Source organism: Setaria viridis, chromosome 2, assembly GCF_005286985.2.
Source record: "Setaria viridis chromosome 2, Setaria_viridis_v4.0, whole genome shotgun sequence".
Lineage (NCBI taxonomy): Eukaryota > Viridiplantae > Streptophyta > Magnoliopsida > Poales > Poaceae > Setaria > Setaria viridis.
Genome location: NC_048264.2, coordinates 815,275 through 836,583, shown reverse-complemented (window position 1 = coordinate 836,583; position 21,309 = coordinate 815,275). Strand labels below are relative to the sequence as shown.

The following is a 21,309-nucleotide window of genomic DNA, read 5'->3' as shown; positions in this document are numbered from 1 at the left end:
CGATTCATGGAAAAACCGACCACGGAACACTTCAGCGCCGTCAAGCACCTGCTGCGCTACATCGCGGGCACGCTCCACTACGGCATCGTCTACACCAGGGATGACAACGACCTCAAGCTCCAAGGCTTCAGTGATGTGGATATGGCGGGAGACATGGATGATCGCAAGAGCACTACCGGTGTGTTGTTCTGTCTCGGCCGTGCACCAGTAACATGGCAGTCACAGAAACAGCCCGTGGTTGCCCTCTCGTCGTGTGAAGCTAAATACATCGCAGCCTCGACAGCGACGTGCCAAGGCATCTGGTTGGGACGGCTGCTTGGCAGCTTCTACGGGCAAGCAGCCAGCGTCGCCAACATCCACATCGACAATCAATCGTCAATTCAACTCTGCAAGAATCCGGTCTTCCATGGCCGGAGCAAACACATTGACACGCGCTTCCACTACATCTGGGAGTGCGTCGAGGGTGGCCGAGTCGCCGTCCACAAGATTCACACCGACGATCAGCTGGCGGACATACTGACCAAACCACTTGGACGGGTGAGGTTTCAGCATCTACGCTCAAAGATCGGCGTCGTCGACATCGGCAACAACTAGATTAGGAGGAGTTTGTTAGATAATCTCGTTGTTTAGTTTGTTTAGTTTGATTTCTCATTATTTGCTTTCTGTTGCTGGACGTGTAACGGTAGGAGTAATTCTCAGCCAGGTTGTTGAAGCCGTGACCGAGATCTAGGTGAGCATGCCTCCACGCTGCGTCGTGAGCGGCATGCGCGTCGTGCGGACGTTCGTGCGTAGGCCAACGCTGGTGCTGCAGTATGGCCGGGCCACGACTTGTTCGTAGCTGAATAAAAGGAAAGGAATAGAACAAAAAAGTCTGCTGGTTCTTTTGGGCAGCACCAAAAACCTTCTGTTCGTGCGATCAGAAAAGAGTGCGAGAGACAGAGTTCTAGCCAACAGCCTCCGGCATCCTGTTGAGGAGGACGCGGCCGTGGCGGGCGTCGTGCGCGCGGTAGCCGTGGCGTTCATCGCGGGCCGGGCAGAAGCCGCACGTGGGGATGAACCTGGCGACGCCGCCGGTGAGGGTGAGGTTGGCGATGATCCCCAGGATGGGTGCCTTCCCGTGGCTCTGGCCGGCGGAAGCCACGGTCGGCAAAGAGGTGAGCCCAGCGCTTGCAGGTGAGCGCCGAGCGGAGGAGGAGGGCGCTGTTGTCCGGCGGGACGCAGACGAAGATGTCCTCGACAATCTCGTCTGTCACATGCATTGTCGCGCGGAGCGACGGCGGCGCCATGGGAGGGGTCGGAGGAGCGTCCATGGCTTGCTTCGGTCGGGGAAGTGAAACTGAAGTGTCGAGAGTGGAAACCCGGGGGCGGTCAAGGGAGTGGTTTTATATACTTTTATGGCGACCGAGGTCTGCAAGAAGGTAGTGGAAGTGGTTGTGGCAGTGTGGGAAGATTCACTTGAATTGAATCTCCAATCAAGGCAGCCGGGAGGATTCCACAACTTTGATTGATTTTTGTCCTACAGGACCTTTGAATGAATTGAATGTCGTAGCTGAAAAGAAGAAATTATGCTACTTGTTTGAACTTTGTTGACGTCTTCTTCTCCGGCACCGGTGATATTATGGCGACCAGCAGTGGTGGTGGGGGACTAGGGTGTGGGCGTCGATGATTGAGACAGCAGCATTTTAGAAAGGGTTATATTAGAATGGAAAGCCATGAGTGGTAGTAGATTTGCCAACTTTTCGCTTTGCGCGGGAAACGATGAAGAAGGGCGGTGTCAAGGGTGCCTTGCGAAAGAATAAAAATTAAATCATAAAAAGGTGGGTGTGCGACCACGGAGGAGGAAGGATGAATGGCACGGTATGCCGACAACGCTAGGCACGATGAGGATGAGGCCGCGTGGGAGGCAGTGCACATGAATGGGGGAGGAAGCTCGAGGCCGCCATAGCTATGAAAAAGACCAGCAGAGATGAGGCCGGTGGTAGGGGAACCATAACATTTGAAAGGGTTAGCGCAGAAACAATAAGTGGGGAAAGGTTGATCCGCCAACTCTCCGCTTTTGCACGGGAAATTTGGAAGAAGGGTGGCTTGCCAAATAAAAAAGATAAATCTAAAGGAAAAAGTTGGTGTGCGACAAACCATGGTGGTAAGAGATTAGTGATGGATGCTGATGGTGTTGGGAATAAAACAATTGAAGGGGTTTGTGTGGAGACGAGTTGGTTTTCAATATGGAGATGAGGGAGGAGGGTGGCACGGGAGGGCGTCTTGCCAAAGAAGGGGGATAAAATCAAGACAAAAAAGGTAGGTGTGTGACCATATAGGAGAAGAAGGGTGTACGTCAGGCCATGCCGACGCCAGGCACAATGACGAGGAGGTCGCGCAGGAGGTAGGAGCAGGATCGGAAAGGAGCCCGAGGGGCTGTGGCGATTGGTGGAAATGAGGATGCGCTCAAGGGGCTGTGGTAGTTGACAGGAATGAGGGTGCGGGTTTTTTTAGTTATATTTCTTATATAAACCATGTTTAACATAAGCTGTCCAATACAGATTGAAGGATTCGAAATTTGTTGTATTTAAACCCTTCTAAATCTATCATCTAATATCCTGGCAAATCCAAATAAAAAGCAAAAGAAAAAAAAATTTAGGTTCAATCCAAGGCAGCATCATTTGATAAAATTCCTATAGCTGCAAGTAATACAATTCATCCATTCGAGAAGTGATGGTAAATTTTGATTACTAGAAGTATAGGTTGTATGCGCATTTTTATATCTAGCCAGTAGCCACACACGTTAATTTTAAAATAAACCATAAACGTACGGATTTTCTAATAGCAATATGCTAAGTATTCATTTTGCCCTAAATGGTGGTGATATCCTTTTGTGATTCATAAAATCCACAATTTTTGATTGACACTCACTCTAATACAGTTCAGTTTGGGTATCCCAACTTTCAATTCGACCTAGTCTTGGTCCCTAAGCCTAGTCAAAGTGGTTTAGGGCTGATGTGGAAGTAGGTTTTGTTGATATTGGTTTTTGACCAGAATCAACCGTTGCAGATAAGGTTCTGACAGCCGATAGAGGAGAGAGAAAGAGCCTGAAGTTGGTGCCGCGTTGACCAAGATTGGTCGCTGTTGACCATGATTCCAGATTCCAGAAGCCGATGGAAGACCGGCAGGCCCAGTCCGAAGCAAAATCAACTCCACCAAATAAGGGAAAGCATATAGATTTATCTTTAGCAGTTTTTAGAAATAGTTGTAATAGTTCATGTCATATTCGACTAGGATTTTAGTCTACTCCAGGTATAAATATAAGCCCATGAGCCTTGTAATCAATAATCATCAATCAATCAATGCAACCTTTTGGCGCCATGCTGCCAAAACTCTAGGAGTAGGCGTAGAGTAAATTTGATAAGTTCCTTCTAGTGAGCAAGGCTGCATCGGCTTCGATCTTAGGCGAGCTTATAAGTACCACCATCTGATCATTACGACCTCTATTAGAACTTTCAAAGTTAAGTCTTATATTCTGATATTGTCGTGTGGCTAGTTATCGAGTTATCTTAGATTGCAAGAACTTTCTAGGCTTTATCCAATATTCTACTTGTTTTTGATGTTGCTTAAGTTATCGAACAACTTAGATCTAGTTAGGTTGTCTTCATCGGCTCCCTTGCCGTGTTTAAACGTTCACAGTTATCAGATCGTATCGGCTGGTAGACTATGCATGCTTTTATTGCTTTATATATGTTAGGTCCGATAGATCTTTGCCCTGCTCCTCGTATTGCTAATTGTCAGGCCTTTAACGTCAGCGTGCTACCATTGAGAGCTAATGCTTCGGTCGGGTTTATACGTATCTCACGGAAGCATGATGACGTCATTGAGCCGATAGGGGTGCATGCGAGGTCTTGCTACTATGAGCCTGTCTGTTAGGTCAAAGTTAATACCCTCTCACCGTGTTACCTTATCTAAGTTCAATGACCATGTGTTACCTTGTCTAAGTTCAATTACATAGTCATGACATTGATTAGACTTTGTTACCTTAATAAGCTTGTAAGCGGTAGGCAAGAGGTCTTTGATGATTGTGCTCTAGTCTTTTAGGATAATGCCCTCTCATTCGTGTTGCCTTGTCTAAGGTTAATACACTTATCAAGACATTAATTAAGATCTATTAATGTATCTGACTTGCGTACAGTCAACGTGGGTTGGTCCTTGTTGCTATATTCTAATCTTTTAAGTTAGTAATTGTTGCCAATGCCATCTCATTCGTGTTACTTTGTCAAAGTTCAACACACTTATCAACACATTAGCTAGATTTGTTAGTTTATCTGATAAGCACGTGGTTAACAAGGGCTCCTCTTTTATGGTTGTTGTGTTACAATGCTTTTTCTTAGTCTGTCGGCTGACATAGCCGATGACACATGCCATTAATATTTTATTTATTTATACTGCATGCTTACATTAAATATCTATCTGTTATGGTGTTTACAAGAACGCCTACCCACGAGTTCGAGAGGCTTCGCTGTCGATCAGCTTAGGAATTTAATATTTACCTTATCAATTTTCAGGTCAAATTGACTAGCATGCCTTGCACCACTCACGAGTTGATTTGGAGCCTGCACTGGAGTAGCAGATCTCCCAGGTCCTCCATGTTGTTCAACGCAGAAGTCTGAGGTCCGGATTGGGCGTCAACAAGTTTTCAATTTAAATGAATGGAAAATAATTTAATTGTTGGGGAAAAACTCAAACACCTCTAAAAAATCCTAAACATATTCTGGGATATAAGTAATCCCATAAGAGTAACTCAAGCTCATAGAAAAGCTTTACGAGATTCAAATAAAAGATTCAATAAATCTAAAAAACTAAAAGGTTAATAAAATTTTAAATAAATCTATATAGACCTTTTCATTAATGATAAGATATCTCTTCATCCTTTGCGATGACTGAGAATATCCAAATATTTGTGCCGATGATGAAGAGATTTCTTATCATTGATGACACGGTCTATATGGATTTATTGAAAATTTATAAAGATTTTTTATCCTTTTATTTTTGAATACCCTAAAAAATGATAAAAATCCTAAATATGTTTTGAGAGACATGGAATCCCGCAAAGTAACTAAAGCTCACAAAAGATTCAAATTAAAATATTTAATAGATCTAAGAAATTAGAAATCTTTAATAAAATTTCAAATAAATCCACACAAATCTTGTCATTAATGACAAGATATCTCTTGATGACTATGGATATCAAGATATTTATGCTGAAGATGGAGGCTTTTCTTGTCATTAATGACATAATATATATGGATTTACTTAAAATTTTTATAAATCCTCCTTAATTTTTCAATATCATCCAAAAAAATTTGAAAAAAATCCTAAAGATATTTCGTGATATAAGGAATCCCATAAAAGTAACTAAAACTTATAAACAAGTTTACAAGATTCAATAAGTTTAGAAAATAAAAAGTATAAAAAAATTCCAAATAAATCCATGTAGACCTTGTCATTAAATGACAAGATATGTCTTGATGCTTGTGCTGAAGCTGAAGAAATTTCTTGTCAATTAATGATAGGATCTTTATGGATTTTTTAAATATCTAAATCCTTTTATTTTTTAATTTTTTGAATAATGTATCCACAAGATCTAGTTATTTTTGTGGGATTCCTTGTGTCCCAAAATATCTCTAGGACTTTTTCAAAATACTTGGAGGTGGTTGAGTATTTTCCCTCATTTAAATGTTTTTCTCTCATTTAAATTTAAAAACCACGGCAATGTCATCCAAAAGCCGCTACGGTAGTGTAGTTCGGAGTTCAGGGGATCAAAATTAAACAAACTAAATATTTGATGGGCCAAACATGAACATATTATTCCTTTGTGATATTTTGTCTGCGATCAAGTTCCTCTACTCTGCTTTGCCAGTTGATTGGAGTTACTGGCAGGTGGGGCCAGGGGTAAAGAGAGTTGAGATCTGCTTGACTTGGGCTTGGGAATTGGTATCAAGGGCACAGATATGAGATTGCTGATCGACATGTCTAGCATAGCAGCAGTGCTAAGCTAAGGTACCAGATCGAGCAGCACACAGCTTGCCTACATTCTTCTTGAGCTTGACTGACACGGTGTCTGTCTGTGTATCTGCAATGGCACACCTGTCCTGAACCAACGGTGTCTTTGTGCAAGTTGTCGATCACAACATAATCATCAACACGCATATATGAGACGGAGGTAATAGTACACTCTGCATGCAGTGCTTCCTGCTCTTCATCTCAGACAAGAGAACACAAGCTCTGAATTCTGAACATCGATGAGATTGAAACTGAAAACTGCCAATACCTCTCAGGGACCGGATAGGGGAGCCGAGCATAGCCGGCGGATACGCAGCATCCCTTCATGCGTTCGCCATGCACGCGCCCACCCTCATCATCTCCTGAACCACCGCCTGCTGCGCTCAGCAGGACTAAAACCCATTGCCTAGTTAGCTTCGATTAATTGCTAGCTTCGTAAAAGAGCATGATGACGAGGTCAGCGTCGGTGTCGGGGAGAGGTCCGTGCCAGCTTTGTTCAGGGCGCGTTGTGGGGCGGTCCCCAACAGTAGCCCCTTCGTGGGCGAGGTCAGAGACGTCGTCGACCGATCCCGCAAAAAGTCCAAAAACGCCCTCAAAACATCACCCTGAACAGCGGCGCGGGCCGAGGCGATTTACCGTTAGATGGGAGTACAAACATCATTTTGCTTAATGACGTCTGCTTCAGAGATGTCAACTATGGTAGCCTTCTTTTCGAAGAACCGTCGCAGATAGTCGCATAAGGTCTCGCCTTCTTTTTGCTTAATTTGTCGTAAGTCGATCTTGTTGCTTGGTCTAGCCATGGAGCCTGCGAAGTTGTTGGTGAAAGCCTTTGTCAAGTCTGCCCAAGAATCAATGGACTTGGGTTTGAGTGACTCGAGCCAGGTCAGAGGCGCGGGCTCCATGCATACGGGGAAATGAATGACTTTGGTGTCGTTATTGCCCCCCGGCTGCTTGGACGGCTAGCGAGTAACAGTGTAGCCACTGAACTGGGTCTTGCTTGCCGTCGTATTTGGTAATTCCGGTTGGCTTGAACTTTTCGGGTAATTTTGTTTTCATTACCCGATGTGTGAAAGTAGGAAAATGGTTGTAGCTGTCGACTTCTCATTCGCGCCGACTGTTGAGAATTTCTCGCAGATCGCTGAAGTTGGACATCTCGCGGATCTTCCGAGTAGGGCAGATACTTTTAACCGAGTTGGTGCAGCTGACCTCACCAACATCCTTCTGTCAAGTAGGAGCTTTATGCTTGCTTGGACCTTGGCTGTGTTGCCGGGGTTGGTTGACTGCATCGTCGTTTCGTGGGGTGGCATTTTTATCTGCAGCCCCCCTGCTTCCGTCTTGATGCAATGTAATGCGAGGAACGGACGGGATTGGTGATTCTTTGTCGAGTAGCTTGTAAGCTTGCTCCGCGAGTTGTGCGATTAGTCCGTTGCCACGCTGCACGAGTTGAGCTGTGGCTGCGTTATCCTTATCTTGAGGCATCAATGTCGTTAAAAGGTTGATTGAAGCGATAGCCACGAGTGGAGTATTGTGCTCCTGAGCCTGGACTGCGTTGAAAGCCCGTTCAAGATTTGTAATAGGAATATTTGTAGCCATCGACTGTCGTTGCTTTGCTCGAGTGGCATTGCGCGCCCTTCGTCGGTTGCGCTGTTCGGAAGTTTCATTGTGAGGGGCGTCAGCTGTAGACTCATCTTCAGAGATGTAGTCGATTTGTGCCAATCGCCTAGGGGTTCTATTCAGGCTAGTACCTGGGTTGTTGTTCTGAGTGATAACAAGTATCTCCCTGTCCGGGTAGTAGCTTCCGGAGCTTGATGTTGCAATCTCTGTATAACTTTCTTCGTGGTTGGAAGTGAGTGGAACACCTTCTTGAAATGGTAGGTTGTCTATATGGGCGACAAGGCGTGAGTCGTAGTCACGGTCGAGAAGAGATGGTCGCAATCCCGGCTAGTGGACGAATCTGCCTTGGGGTGTCGAAGTTATTACCAACCCTTGGGCTGGACCAGATAATGGTATCTCTGGTGAGTAGGATGAGTCGGAGTCAACATCTTCATGCCCGAGGTCGACTCGGGTTTGAGCAAGAAAACTTTGGTGGACTTTGGTTGCGTTGCGGAGTCCGTGTGGGAACCGCGTTGAAGTCGAAACCGATTTGGATGCTAACTGTTGCCGTCGAGTCCGGAGCGAGTCCGAACCCGAGTCCTGGGGTCGGCTGAGCCCGACCCCTGAGCGGAACTCCGCCTCGCCCGACCTCGAGTCCTAGGGTCGGGAGTGCCTGATCCTTGGGAGGAGTAGTTCCGCTTCGCCCGACCCTGAGTCCTGGGGTCGGGAGTGCCTGACCCCTGAGCGAGACTCCGCCTCGCCCGACCCTGAGTCCTTGGGTCAGGAGTGCCCGACCCCTGAGGGAGACGTTGGAGTAGTCCGAGGCGAAGTCGAATTCGACGCATAGTCGAAGTCGAACTTGTTGACTTTGAAATCTTGATTTTTTCTGGTCAGGTTTTCTGGTTTCTTCTCCTGAGTGTCGACAATCTGGCGCCGGAACGGTCCCGAGCCTTCGGCGACGTAGAACCAGGATCCAAAAACGAAGGTGGCGCCAGCTTCGATGAAGAAGACAGGCCTGATAATGACTTTCGCCATTGAGTTCACGCTGAGAAACTCGACGAGCGCCCCTACCTGGCGCGCCAGCTGTCGGTGTTTTAGACTGGCAACCCGCCTAGGGGTACCCTAGGTGGTTTTTTATGCGGTAAGGGTCATCGAGAATCAAGGAATCAATGATGACGCAAGGAACACGATTTAGACAGGTTCGGGCCGCTAGATCGCGTAATACCCTACGTCCTGTGTGTTGGTTTGTATTGATCTTGGGGGTTGATGTATGACCTCATGTCTTGAGGGGGGTCCCTGCCCGGCCTTATATACATGGGAGGGCAGGGTTACAAGTCTGAGTCCTAGTCGGGTACTATTACAGAGTTCTACTCGGTGATGGCCCGAGTCGTTTTCCAAATAATACACAAGACTAGTCCGAGAAGGATACGCCTATCCTTGTTCTGATCTTGTCCGAGTACGTCCCTTAGTGAGCCGTCCAAGGCCTACTCGTGGGCCTGGGGAGTATGCCCGACACGTACAACTTCAAATTCCGTAAGAGGAAACAATTCTTTGTTGCAATCCATAAAGCATGAAAGTGACCGGACATAAGGCTTAATAGACTTTATCCATGAAACTACATTCTCTTGGTAGCTATTCCGGAGAGATAGGCGACGAACCTTGCTATGGAGAGAAGTTGGGAGCCCGAATGGGTCCAACAAAGTAAGAAAGTTCTCCTCACCTGATTTGGACACAAGGAAATTAAGGATGACATCGTGAACTCTACAGCTCTGCACCACACCTCTCAGCTCATCCCATGGTTGGATCAAGCTGCGGTTTATCAGATCATTGAAATGCCTTAGCCCTGCTTCATATAGACTCCCTCCTGGTTCTGCATTAACAAATCCTTCTGCAATCCATCTGCCTATTAAATCTTCTGGAAATGCACTCAAGTCCAACAGGCAAGTTCTTAGATGATGTGGGAGATTAAAGTAACTGAGTGATAATACAAATTGCATGGTCTCAACAGACTTATTTCCGGGAAGTGGTGAACTTATAGATTCTTTCACCTTGTTCCAGTGATCAGCAGATTGTGGTACATCAACTGCTAAATTATTGCAAGTGGTATGCCATCACACTTTTCCAGTATATCTTCAGAAGCCCTTTCCAGCTCATGAGGACACTTATCTTCAGAGTCAAAAATTCTTTTGAAAAACAACCTTCTAAAGTCATTGTCGTCTAGAGGTCTCATATCATAAACACGACTACCGTGAGAAGAACAACATGACTCGGCCACATCTTTCAGACGTGTTGTCACGGTTATTATGCTACCAGGGCTAGTTCTGACCAATGCTTGTCCAATGATCTTCCATGGATCGGAGTGCCATATATCATCCACTACAGCAATGTACCAGCCGATTTGATAAACTATATGTTGTAAGGGAAAAACTATGCATGTAACTTGATCTGGTGTAATAGTAATCAAAATGAAAACATATTGCATTATGAGAAAAATACAACTATTCTAGGTAAAACGAATACAAATATATGTTAATCATTTTTTCCATCTACAAATATATCGGAGCTGGATCCGATGAGGCCATCAAGCTTGTATCTCTTCTGTCGATCGCTCTCCTCAAAGACACGAGCCTTGAGCTCTTGTATCTAGTGAGCGATCTGAAAAGACACACTGATTTTCTTGAGCTTCCGTGCCAGCTGCTTGGGGCCGAAGAACCCGCCTTTGCTGGCATCGCCGCCGGCACAATGGAGCCGGGCCACAGAGAGATCGATGCAATCCTCGATGTCGTAGGCCAGCTCCCGCACCCTGTCCCGCCACCCCTTGTTGACGGCGTTGAGCTCCTCGATGTCTGCCATCACATACAGAAGGTCATTCATGGCCCTGAGCTCTGACCTGAGGAACTCGATATTCTTGCGGACCCTGTTGGCAAGCTTGTACTTCTCATGGAGCAGCTCCGCCAGCTTTGCGAGGACGGAACTCATCGCTCCGGTGGCCGCGCTCACCATGGCTCGCTCCATGGCACATGAACGGAGGTGGATCGAGGGTTGTTGTGTTTAGATCGAGATAGAGACCTCAAGAGGTTGACAGATACGCCATGTCCCTCCCAATCCTATCCTCACCACCAGGCAGGAACATATCCTGTGCTGTGAATTTTTTGAATGTGTCCTGTGCTGCAGGAAAAACAAAAAAAAATGTAAAAGAGAGGAGATGGGACCCGAGGTGACAAGCGTGCAGTGCGTGACTTTAGATGCCACCCACCACCACCAGGCAAGCATCGTGGATCGATCATGCATTATCTTTTGACAACAACTTGACTCGGGAATCACAGCAACACGGCATTATCTTTTAGAAGTTGAGGCTTGAGATGTGCAACTGAACACATGCTCAGCATCACCACCCTGCCTGCTTTTCCGAGAAACAGAGCATGTGGTCACTGGTGAGACGGAGGTGGCGGTGGGTTCAAGATATTCTCCACGGAAGAGCCAAAGGAGCTTCCTCGAGAACACGACGGCTTGCCGGTACGAGAACACCTACCGTGGCCGCCCGGAGTTCAACCGGACGGATGACTTCGCCGTGCCCGTCGTGCTCGACTGAGCCATCCGGAACGTCGCCAACTGCGACGCCGCCAAGCGCAACAAGACGGGCTACATGTGCCGGAGCGCCAACAGCGACTGTGTCAACTCCACCAACGGCGTCGGGTACCGGTGCACCTGTTCCCAGGGCTACGAGGGCACAACCCCTACCTTCTCGACGATCGTAGTGGATGCAAAGGTAATTGGAGATCAGACGTCAGGGACAAACCAGAATCAATTAGAGCCAAGAGGTATGGAATGAGCTGCCAGTTCTTGCAGAGCTGCCAGCCAACTGTGACGGCTTGATCCATGATCTGCACAAAGGAGTGAAATGCCTCAGCCAAGGATTCAATGCCATATCAACAACTCTTCCAAAATAAAATGTGTCACGCATTTTTTACCATTTCAAAAAAAGAGTCTCATTTAAGTCATGCAAAAGGTCAGTCCAGTGAAATAGACAATTTTCATAGCCCATGCATATGTTCCTGACCGTTGGGGCCTGTTTCAATCAATATTATTTCTTAATAAATACTACCAGTACTAACCATAGCGCTGCCGGATGCCCATGTCCCCGGTCTGGAGGATATGCAAAATGCCCCCTGATTTGGATTGCGGCTATTAATCACGATCTGAATGCTTACAAAATGCCGCCCGATCTAGATGCGAATTAATTGCGATCCGATTATTTGAATATATAGCCCCCGATAGGAATTTTACAATGTGATTCCTAAATCGGCGCGCGCTCTGCTCCCGGTCCATCCTCCGACCCCGGTCCACAGTCGCTGTTGCCGCTGTCCGCCCCGGCAAGAAGCGGCCCTCCACCCGTGCTGGCTCAGCTGTTGGGTGAAAGCCCAACCATGGCCAGGGAAGAAGACGAAAGGGAATGGCCTTGCTTATTGCTCGACCTCTTCTAGTCAAAGTTGACGGCTTGCGATAGAGCTCGGACTCGATTGACGACTCTCTCGCCAAGCAGCGTCCACCTCACCGGCGGGAGCGCCGGCAAAGACAACGACGGCGCAGCTGCTCTACAGCTGGACGATGAGCCGACAAGGGAGAAAGAGAGAGCGCCCCCAAATAAGGACCACTTTGCAAAATTACTGGGCGCTATATGCAAATAATCGAATCACGATTATTAATTAATCGCGATCCAAATCAAAGGGCATTTTGTAAATCCCTCCTAGCCAGGGATATTGACATCCGGCGGAGCGCCCTGACGTTTGCCGTCGGGCGTCGCATCGTTCCTCACCACCGGAAAGGCTGGCTCCGCTCGCCGTGCCCCGCAACAACTGGCCGCGGATTCCACCTCCAGGTCCACCGTACCCAGAAGACCCGACGGAGTGATACCACAATGGACTTCGTCATGGCTAGACGTCGCAGAGGAAACCGATCGAGCATACCGACTCCATCCTGGCCGGGCGTCCAGCACACTCTCCCCAGCCCGCTCACTGCTGCCATCGCGCCCAGCGTCGTCGGAGACCACAGCCTCGTGCACATGCGCCGCGCCTCCACCGCAGGTCGTCGTCTCCGTGTTTGAAGCCACAGCATGACCGGTGCCCCAGTGGCTCCTTCCGGTGCGGCGCCTTCGACACGTGGGGCATTCCGAGGCGATCCACGTTGACTTGGTCTTGACTCTTTCCGGCCCGGCGCCTTCTCACCTATATTCGCCGCGGAATACCCCGCGTGCGCAGCGTAGACCCATGGCGCGCGTGTCGACATCACCTCGTCGCCGTGGCCCTCGTTCTCCTCCGAGGTAATCGCCCGCGCTTTGGGCGCGTCGCCGATGGTGATCGCGGCCTCCGTCACGCCCTTGTCTAACATAGCGCGTGATCTCAGCTCAGCTCAGCGCGCGGCGGGCCTGTCTGTCTGTGCGCAAATGACATCTCTGCTCTGCACAATACGGCGAAGTGATGGTCTATTTCTTTGCGCAGGTTATCGATCAGAGCAGGATCAGCAACAAGCATGGATTGCGGTAAGAGGTCACTACCTGCTGTCAAAAACCTCAACTTTCAGGCATTACTGTACTGTGAAAAGGCGAAGTTTTGACTACTTGCAAATCAGGCTTCTCTGTAATTGGCAGACAGTGCAAGTGCTTCTCATCATGTGAGCACTGAAGCAGTACATGATCAAGATCTGTACTGTACCTGAGATTCAAGAATCAAGAGTGAAGACTAGAAACAGGGAAGCCTAATTGCGTAGATCATAAACGGCAATCACATAAATGTTGTGATTGCCAAGTTAGCAATTTTGCTGATGTGGCAACAAATTTAATGCTCATGAAACTCCCATTGAAACTGACCTAAGAATTTATGGAATCCTTTCATCTGAGAGTGCAATTTCATTTTCTCCGTATAATCGTTTGAATGGTGCTACATTGGCGCTTGGAGAATAGGGGGTCACTAAATCAAATGGGAATGGTGGCAAGCGCAGTCTATCAAATTAGCTGTACTTTCGCAAGTTCGTTCTTGTTTGCCTCTGTTCATTCGATTGATTTGGATCACAAAGTAGTACACTGTTATGGCGCAGCAGCTACCGTTGCCTTCGCCGGCGCTCCCGCGCGCCGGTGAGGTGGGCATGGAGTCATCGGGGAGGGGACCGGGATGCACGTGTTTGGCCGCGGAACGGGTCGAGCTGCACCGCCGTGGCCATCGGCCGCCGCATCGTTTCCTCGGCACCCAGTAGGCCGGCTCCGCTGGCCGTCGCAATGCAAAAGCTGGCGGCGCATTCTACCTCCAGGTATCCATCCATATCCTAAACTCCAATCGTCTCCGGTTTGCCCCATCCTCTAAACTCTCAAGACTCTGAACCCCAATCTGAAGCACGACTATACCTCTTGTGTCAATTTGCTCCATCTTCAATTCTTTTCAACCCATCTAAATTCCCGGGTTTGGGTTATGGTTGCTCAACGGAATCACAATGCATTTCCGATGCCAAAACTATGCTGCATATTCTTTATTTGTTCACTGTCAAATAACATCTGTTGCTCAGGATAAAGCCTCAGTTAATCGCAGGGTTACGAATGATTCGTTACACAAAGACAAGAAAAGTCGGTAAAGCTAGCAGTTATATTATCTGACTGAAGAGTAAAAGGAAAGTAGTAAAAGAAAAAACAATCAGGACACAGTACTGGTAGTATTTATGAACAACTAACATTGGTTGAAAGGAGCCCAATGTTAAAAAAACAAATACATGGGCTATGACTGTTGCCTATCTGACTGGACTGACCTTTTGCATGACTTTTTTTTTCTAGTAATGCTATAGAACAGACGTCCGGCGCTCCGACACATGTTGCAATAGTTAAATATTGATGTTGCAAATATTGTTTTAATATATTTCACAGTGAATGTTGCATGAAACATAGTATTCATGTTGGGGCGGGAATTTTCTATCCCCAGAGTCGAACGACGTAGTCATTATTTACACATTGTTTTTCATGTTGCAAACATCAAACACTGATGTTGCTATAGGTAATTTTTAATGAATCGTCGAAACGTGCAATGGAAAATTTTCCATTGGAGGTTCGGGCGCTAGCAGCGCCGGTTTTTTTTTGATAGACCTTTTGCGTGACTTGAACCACTACTCTTGTTGTTCCTTTTTTAAACGGTAAAGAATCTACTACATATTTAAAATTTAAAGAGTTCTTGAGTTGTTCTTGGTACGTTCTTGATATTGCTATCTTCCAAGGATATGTGCTGCTGTATTTAATGGTGTTTCATAGCCAGCAGGTGATAGTGAAAATAAACACCGATTGACAAAGCGGGCTTTAATTTACATTTTGTCGATCATTATTGTGGCAAAGTAGAACACATTGATTGATGTAAGAAAAGTGAACACAATATCAATGACGATAATGGTCGGCTGGTCGTCTTCAATATAATTATTATACTGTATGCATATATGGAGTATTCCAAATTTAAACAACAAGAAATGGAAGCAGGAAGGACTGGCATTGAACAATCCCATGCATGTACTACTTCCATTCTCAGATATAAGACGTTTACGACGAGTAGCTTGTCCTAAACATCATATAAATACGGGAGCGTTATTGAAAGGGGATACAAGGCGAAGACCCATCATGATATTGGTAGCTATTTGGTCATGGCCCGAGAGTCCATTGCCCCGCGGAAACAGCTTCAGCTCGCATCGGGGTGTAGAATGCATGGATCTTAAGCTCGATAATGTTCTTGTCACGTAGTCGTTCTACTTCGGTCTTGTGTATGATGCCCCGCGCCAAAGTGAACTCCCCGGTCCCACCGACAATGGCCCATTGACCGAATCGTATATGAGGACCCATCACCTCCAGCGACGACCCCTTGAACCTATTTTGTAATAATAAATATTAATGTAAAAATGCATTATAACATATTGTAATGATAACGTATAGTACATAAACACTACTAAAGCTTTAGAAATCTTACTATTACTAATTGGAGGCTACTTTTGAAGCCTCCAGGTGAAGCCACCTAGGATTCCTAGGTGGACATTCTAGAAAAACAGAGAAATTCTAGAAATTCTCACAAAAAAGCAAAACATCCGACCATCAATCGATAGATTCAAATCATCATAGCCATTGGATCTATTATGTTTTCTAAAAAATTACCCACCTATGCCATTATGAAAATAGCCTAAAGTAACCCCTAAATCTATATATAAATTACCCACCTCAAGTCATTATATAAAATAAACTAAAGTAACCCCTGATCTTTATCAAAATTACGCACTTATACCATTATAAACAATATTTAAAATAACCTCTAATTTGCAACTGAATTGCCTACCACTATTACTTAAAAAACTTAAAGTAACCCCTTAAATTTGCATCTATATTACCCACACATGTCATTATTAAAAATAACATGAGGTGACCCTACGTTTGAATCAAATATTTTTAATTAAAAATACACAACAATACATGATTCTAAATCACTATATCTTGCACTATTGGTATATGATATAATAATTAAGATCTATACGCATGATGTGTGTCACCACTTATAAAGATATAGAGTGATGAGAATATAGATTTCTATGTTAAAATTATATCTCAAATTTAGGGTTCATTAAACAAATTCAAGTGCATACCTACGATGCAAAGTGAAAAGTTAAAAATTATAAATGTGGATGAAAATATTATAGAGTAATTACTAACTAAAATCTATCACAATTGGATGAAGATATTAAGTATATATCTATATAAGTATTGTGTTCGAATATTTAACAAACGAGAGGTAGCTTATGGTAATAGTTTTGTAGCAATGTAGTCTCATTTTTTTTCCATTGGAGACTCTGCATTAGTTCCCACGAGACAAGCTAGAAAAAAGAGATAAAGTCTTATAAAAATTAAAAACATCAAACACCAATCGTGTAATCTCTAATAATTATAGCCATTGATCTATTATATTTTCTAAAAAGTTACCCACCACTATTATTGTGAAAATATTCAAAAATGAGCTCTAAACCTATATATCTAAATTACCGAGCTCAGCTATTATAAAAAAGTAATCTAAAGTAACCCCATAATCTTCATCTAATTTACTAATACACATCATTATAAAGCATAACTTAAAATATCATTCTAAAATTTTATCTATGTTACTCACGTATATCGTTATTAAAAATAACCTAAAATAAACACCTAAATCTTAATCTAATTATCTTCATGTGCATCATACAGAAACGTCAAAAAGTAAACTAATATATGATTCTAAATTACTTATTTATATCATTGTTAATATAAAAAAATACTAAGTTAAGAATATACACATGATGAGTGCCACCATTTAGACCATTTATACATGTATGTGAGGAATCGATGAAAAATATTGATTTGTATGCTAAACATAATGTATGGAGGATTGGAGGTGTGATACAAAATGGAAAAAGTATGAATATGGATGAAAAAGTGCATAGAGTAATTATTAATTAAAAATCAATCACAACTGGACAAAGATAAGTACATGTCTATATAAGTATCATGTTAAAGTATTGAAAAAATAAGGGAGTAGTAGGTAAACAATTTTAATTATTAGCTAAGAGTTTCATTTCTAAATAATTTTAAAATATAATAAATTCTAAAAATATTAGCCCGTGCGGGAGCACGGGTTGATAGACTAGTTAAGAAACAATTTGCGTACCAAGCTTGTGAGTGTTGTATATGATTACGGTGGAGGAGGAGGGGTACCAAGCTTGCATAGATATTATTTAGGTAAGGGATTCGATTACAGTGTCAATTGATTACAAACTACCGCAACCAAACATACGTAATGGGATTCGTTACCTTCCGTAATCAAATTACATTGCATTTGAGCTAACCAAACACCACCTAAAGCTTTAGAAAGAAACAAAATGTTTGCATACCTGGCGTTGGCATCCTCAAATACAATGCTGAAGGAAGAGCGCCAGTTTTTGGCTTTCATGCCAGACTGGATATGTAGCCCCTGTGCACGAGCAACCACCTTGGCACCCTGGCCACGCTTGTCATATATGAGCCAATCATTTACCAGGGTCGTGCCCAATATGTTGGGACGTTTCGAAGCTAGTATCTCGAATTGGTTTTGGTCGGCTCCCGAATGGGCGTGGTGCAAGTACAAGTGGAAGAAAAGCTCTTTTTCCTGGGGTGGGTTGCGAAGCGCACCGAATTTGGAGTAAGGGGGGTTAGTCATGGCTAACACCAAAAAAGATAGATCGTTGGTACTAACAAAAGAGTAGGTCTCTGCTTTGAGAGAACTTGGAGTGGTAACCATGTATTTATAGCTGGGTGCGGTGCTAAGTCCTGAGACTGCCGGATGCACCACATGCTTCCTACGCTCAATGCGGACATAGTAAGAAAATTCAGTTATTAGCCGCTCATTCTTTTTTTTTTTTGAAACAGGCTGACATTTTTATGAAAGCTTATCTTTAACCATAAATGAACGACTAGCTATTCAACTTACGGATCAAAATAGTATACATCTTATGACGCTTAAAGATAGTTTTAATATTGATTAATAAGTACTCGATCCATTCATGTCAAGATCTAAAAGTATAAATGAATAACTTTGTAAGTGTTGATTAACTTCATGGTTCGAGGATACTAGATACCCTTACGAAGTTTGGACTAACTACTTCAGATCCAGATCTATGACTAAATAAATAACTTTCCCAAGTGGTGATCAAGGTCACCTTTTCTAATCAATACTCCATCCATCCCAAATATAAAATGTGCATCCATTTCACTTTTTGCAATACTTTAGTCTATGGAGCAATGTATAGGACATTACACCAATTTTTGTTAGATAGTGGAAACAATTCCGGCTTCAAACACCTCAAATGAGAGGCATCATACTGCCAATATTACAAGCATCCTCAAAGTTTAACACACAGTGTGTTTAACATTATTGACCAATTCGCAAAAAGCAAGGCCATCCATGGGACGCGAAGAAATGCATAGCTCTAGACTCCAGAAGTTGGCATGTCTTGACAAAACTGTTCCCTCTGGTCATCAATATGCTGCAATAGAGCCCAGAACCATAGCCAGTGTGTCCCCCCTAAAAGAACCTGCAAAAAAGTTTTTTGGTTTGCAATAGTTAAACTCGGTATTATTTCTAATTTGTTGTTATACATACTCCCTACCTCTGAAGAGCTTATTTTGTTTTATTAGGATAAGCCTTTCACCAATAATTATTACTCTAAGTTGGCGTCATTAATTAAATTCGTTTACAAAAAAATATATATTTCTTTCTTCTGGCTAAATACATTTTTATCACATAAAGTGTAATACTATTAGAGTATTTCTTGGTCAAACTCATGTCCTAATTAAACAAAATACGCCTCATATATAGTTTCAAATAGAGGGAGTATGTGACCTGGCTATTCTCTCTCTCTCTCTCTCTCATTAGTAGCATATTGATTAACAACATATGATTAATGTTACAAAACTTATCATAAAAAATAATTTAATAATATATAACACATCCTACTTATAATGATATATCTAGTTAAAGTGTTGTATTGGAGACCACATCCATGTGCTTATGGGGTTATATTAATTAAGGTTTTAAGGAAGTATCTATTTATTAAAATTTGACCTTGATCCCAAGTTAGTCAATACTTGTGAAAGTCATGATTATTTGTATTTGTAGACCTTGATCTAAATTTCGCAGTGTTATATATGGATCTTGGTATGAAGTTAGTCATCACTTTTGAAAATTATTTATTCATAGTTATCGATCTTGATCTGGAACACTTAGTTTAAACTAAAGTATATTTTTAATCATCATCACATATATTTCAAAGCTGTTCTGTAAGTGGACGCTACACAAAATGATTAACAGTGGCCTCAACATCGTTGGCTCAAAAGTCCAAACCACTAGCAATTCAACTTACGGATCGACATGTTATATATCGTATGATGGTTAAAAATATTTTTAATATGGACTAAGTACTTCACTCAGGTCAAGATCTAAACCTATAAATCAATAAATTTTGAAGTATTGACTACCCTCAAGGTTTGAGGCCACTAGATACCCTTGTGGAGTTTGGACTAACTACTTCAGATCCAGATCTGTGACTAAATAAATAACTTTCCCAAGTGGTGATCAAGTTCACTTTCTAATCAACACTCCCTCCATCCCAAATATAAGATGTGCATCCATTTCACTTTTGTAATCCTTTAGTCTATGGAGTAATATATAGGACATTACACCAAGTTTTGTTAGATAATGGAAACAATTCTAGCTTCAAACACCTCAAATGAGAGGCATCAGACCGCCAATATTACAAGCACGCCCAAAGTTTAACACACACCATGTTTAACATTATTGACCACTTTGCAAAAAGCAAGGCCATCCATAGGACGCGAAGAAATGCATAGCTCTAGAACTCCAGAAGTTGGCATGTCTTGACAAAACCGTTCCCTCCGGTCATCAGTATGCTGCAATAGAGCCCAGAACCATAGCTAGTGTGTCTTCCTAAAAGAACCTGCAAAAATATTTTTTGGTCTGCAATAGTTAAACACGGTAGCATTTCTAATTCAACAATTAAGATTCAAAATTTCTAATTCTAAGTGTTGCTCCCCTCCCATATTTGATTGAAGCTCCGCCACTGCTTTGAATTGTATATGATTCATGCTTTGTTTGCCTGTGTTTGATGCTACATGCATGCTCTGTTTCCCTGGTGTATACTTGTGTGAAAGCACTGGCACTTTATGGATTCCTGAGAGTGCAATTTCAATGCCTCCATTTAATCGTGTTTCATAGTTTGCGGGTGCTAAATGACATTGGTTAAACGCAAATCTGCTTCAAGATGCTAAATTTCCATGTAGAAAATATTGTTGTAACATAAAAAAACTTAATGCACGACAAGCACTGGTAGAGAACTCACCTATTATCCCGGTTGGTAGGGTGCATATCTCTCGGATATGCATCCGGGATAAACCAACCGGGACAAAAGGGGGGGGTCTTTAGTCCCGGGTCACTCAACCGGGACAAAAGACCCCCTTTTATCCTGGTTGGTAATACCAACCGGGATAAAAGGGTTCACCCACGGCCGGCAGCTGCAAAACAAAAAAAAAATTCCCGAGCTCCCAGGAGGCCCCCTCACAAGTCACGCGAATATGCGCGTGCGCGGTTCGTGGGATTCGAACCCACAACCTCCAGCCTCGCGCGTAGCTTCCTTGCCATCCCACCTACACACCACATCTGACTATGTAGGGGATACTATCCTTTTGTATTAACTCGTGGGGGACCCTTTTATCCCGGTTGGAAATACCAACCGGGATAAAAGACCCCCTTTTATCCCGGTTGGTGTTTCTAACCGGGATAAAAGGGTCCGAGGATTTAATCCCCTTCCAGCCACCTTCCAGTGAGCTCGTTGGGGGACCCTTTTATCCCGGTTGGTGTTACCAACCGGGATAAAAGGGGGGGTCTTTTATCCCGGTTGGTGTTTCAAACCGGGATAAAATGCCTCTCAGAGTCTTTTTTTCCCACTAGCCTTTGCAACCGGGATAAAAGGTCCCGGTTGGTGAGCCCCCCACCAGTGACCGAGTTTTAGTCCCGGTTGGTGAACCTTTTGTCCCGGGCCAACTTTAAACCGGGAAAAAAGGGGGCGGATGGAAAGTTGTTT

The 21,309-nt window shown here is 43.9% G+C and overlaps 1 protein-coding gene and 1 long non-coding RNA gene across 2 annotated transcripts; both read right to left on the bottom strand.

Moving 5' to 3' along the window:
• Positions 1–10,095: 10,095 nt before the first annotated feature.
• Positions 10,096–11,519, bottom strand: LOC140222022 (uncharacterized). The gene is made up of 2 exons (XR_011897511.1): positions 10,558–11,519; positions 10,096–10,487 (listed from the first exon to the last, which is right to left on the bottom strand). It is a non-coding gene; the product is annotated as an uncharacterized lncRNA (long non-coding RNA).
• A 3,531-nt stretch (positions 11,520–15,050) lies between these two features.
• On the bottom strand, positions 15,051–17,913 carry LOC117846275 (dirigent protein 11). The gene is made up of 2 exons (XM_034727413.2): positions 17,566–17,913; positions 15,051–15,527 (listed from the first exon to the last, which is right to left on the bottom strand). Exons 1-2 carry the CDS (start codon positions 17,868–17,870, stop codon positions 15,305–15,307), a joined length of 528 nt encoding a protein of 175 aa, XP_034583304.1. The 5' UTR covers positions 17,871–17,913; the 3' UTR covers positions 15,051–15,304.
• Between the last annotated feature and the right edge of the window lie 3,396 nt (positions 17,914–21,309).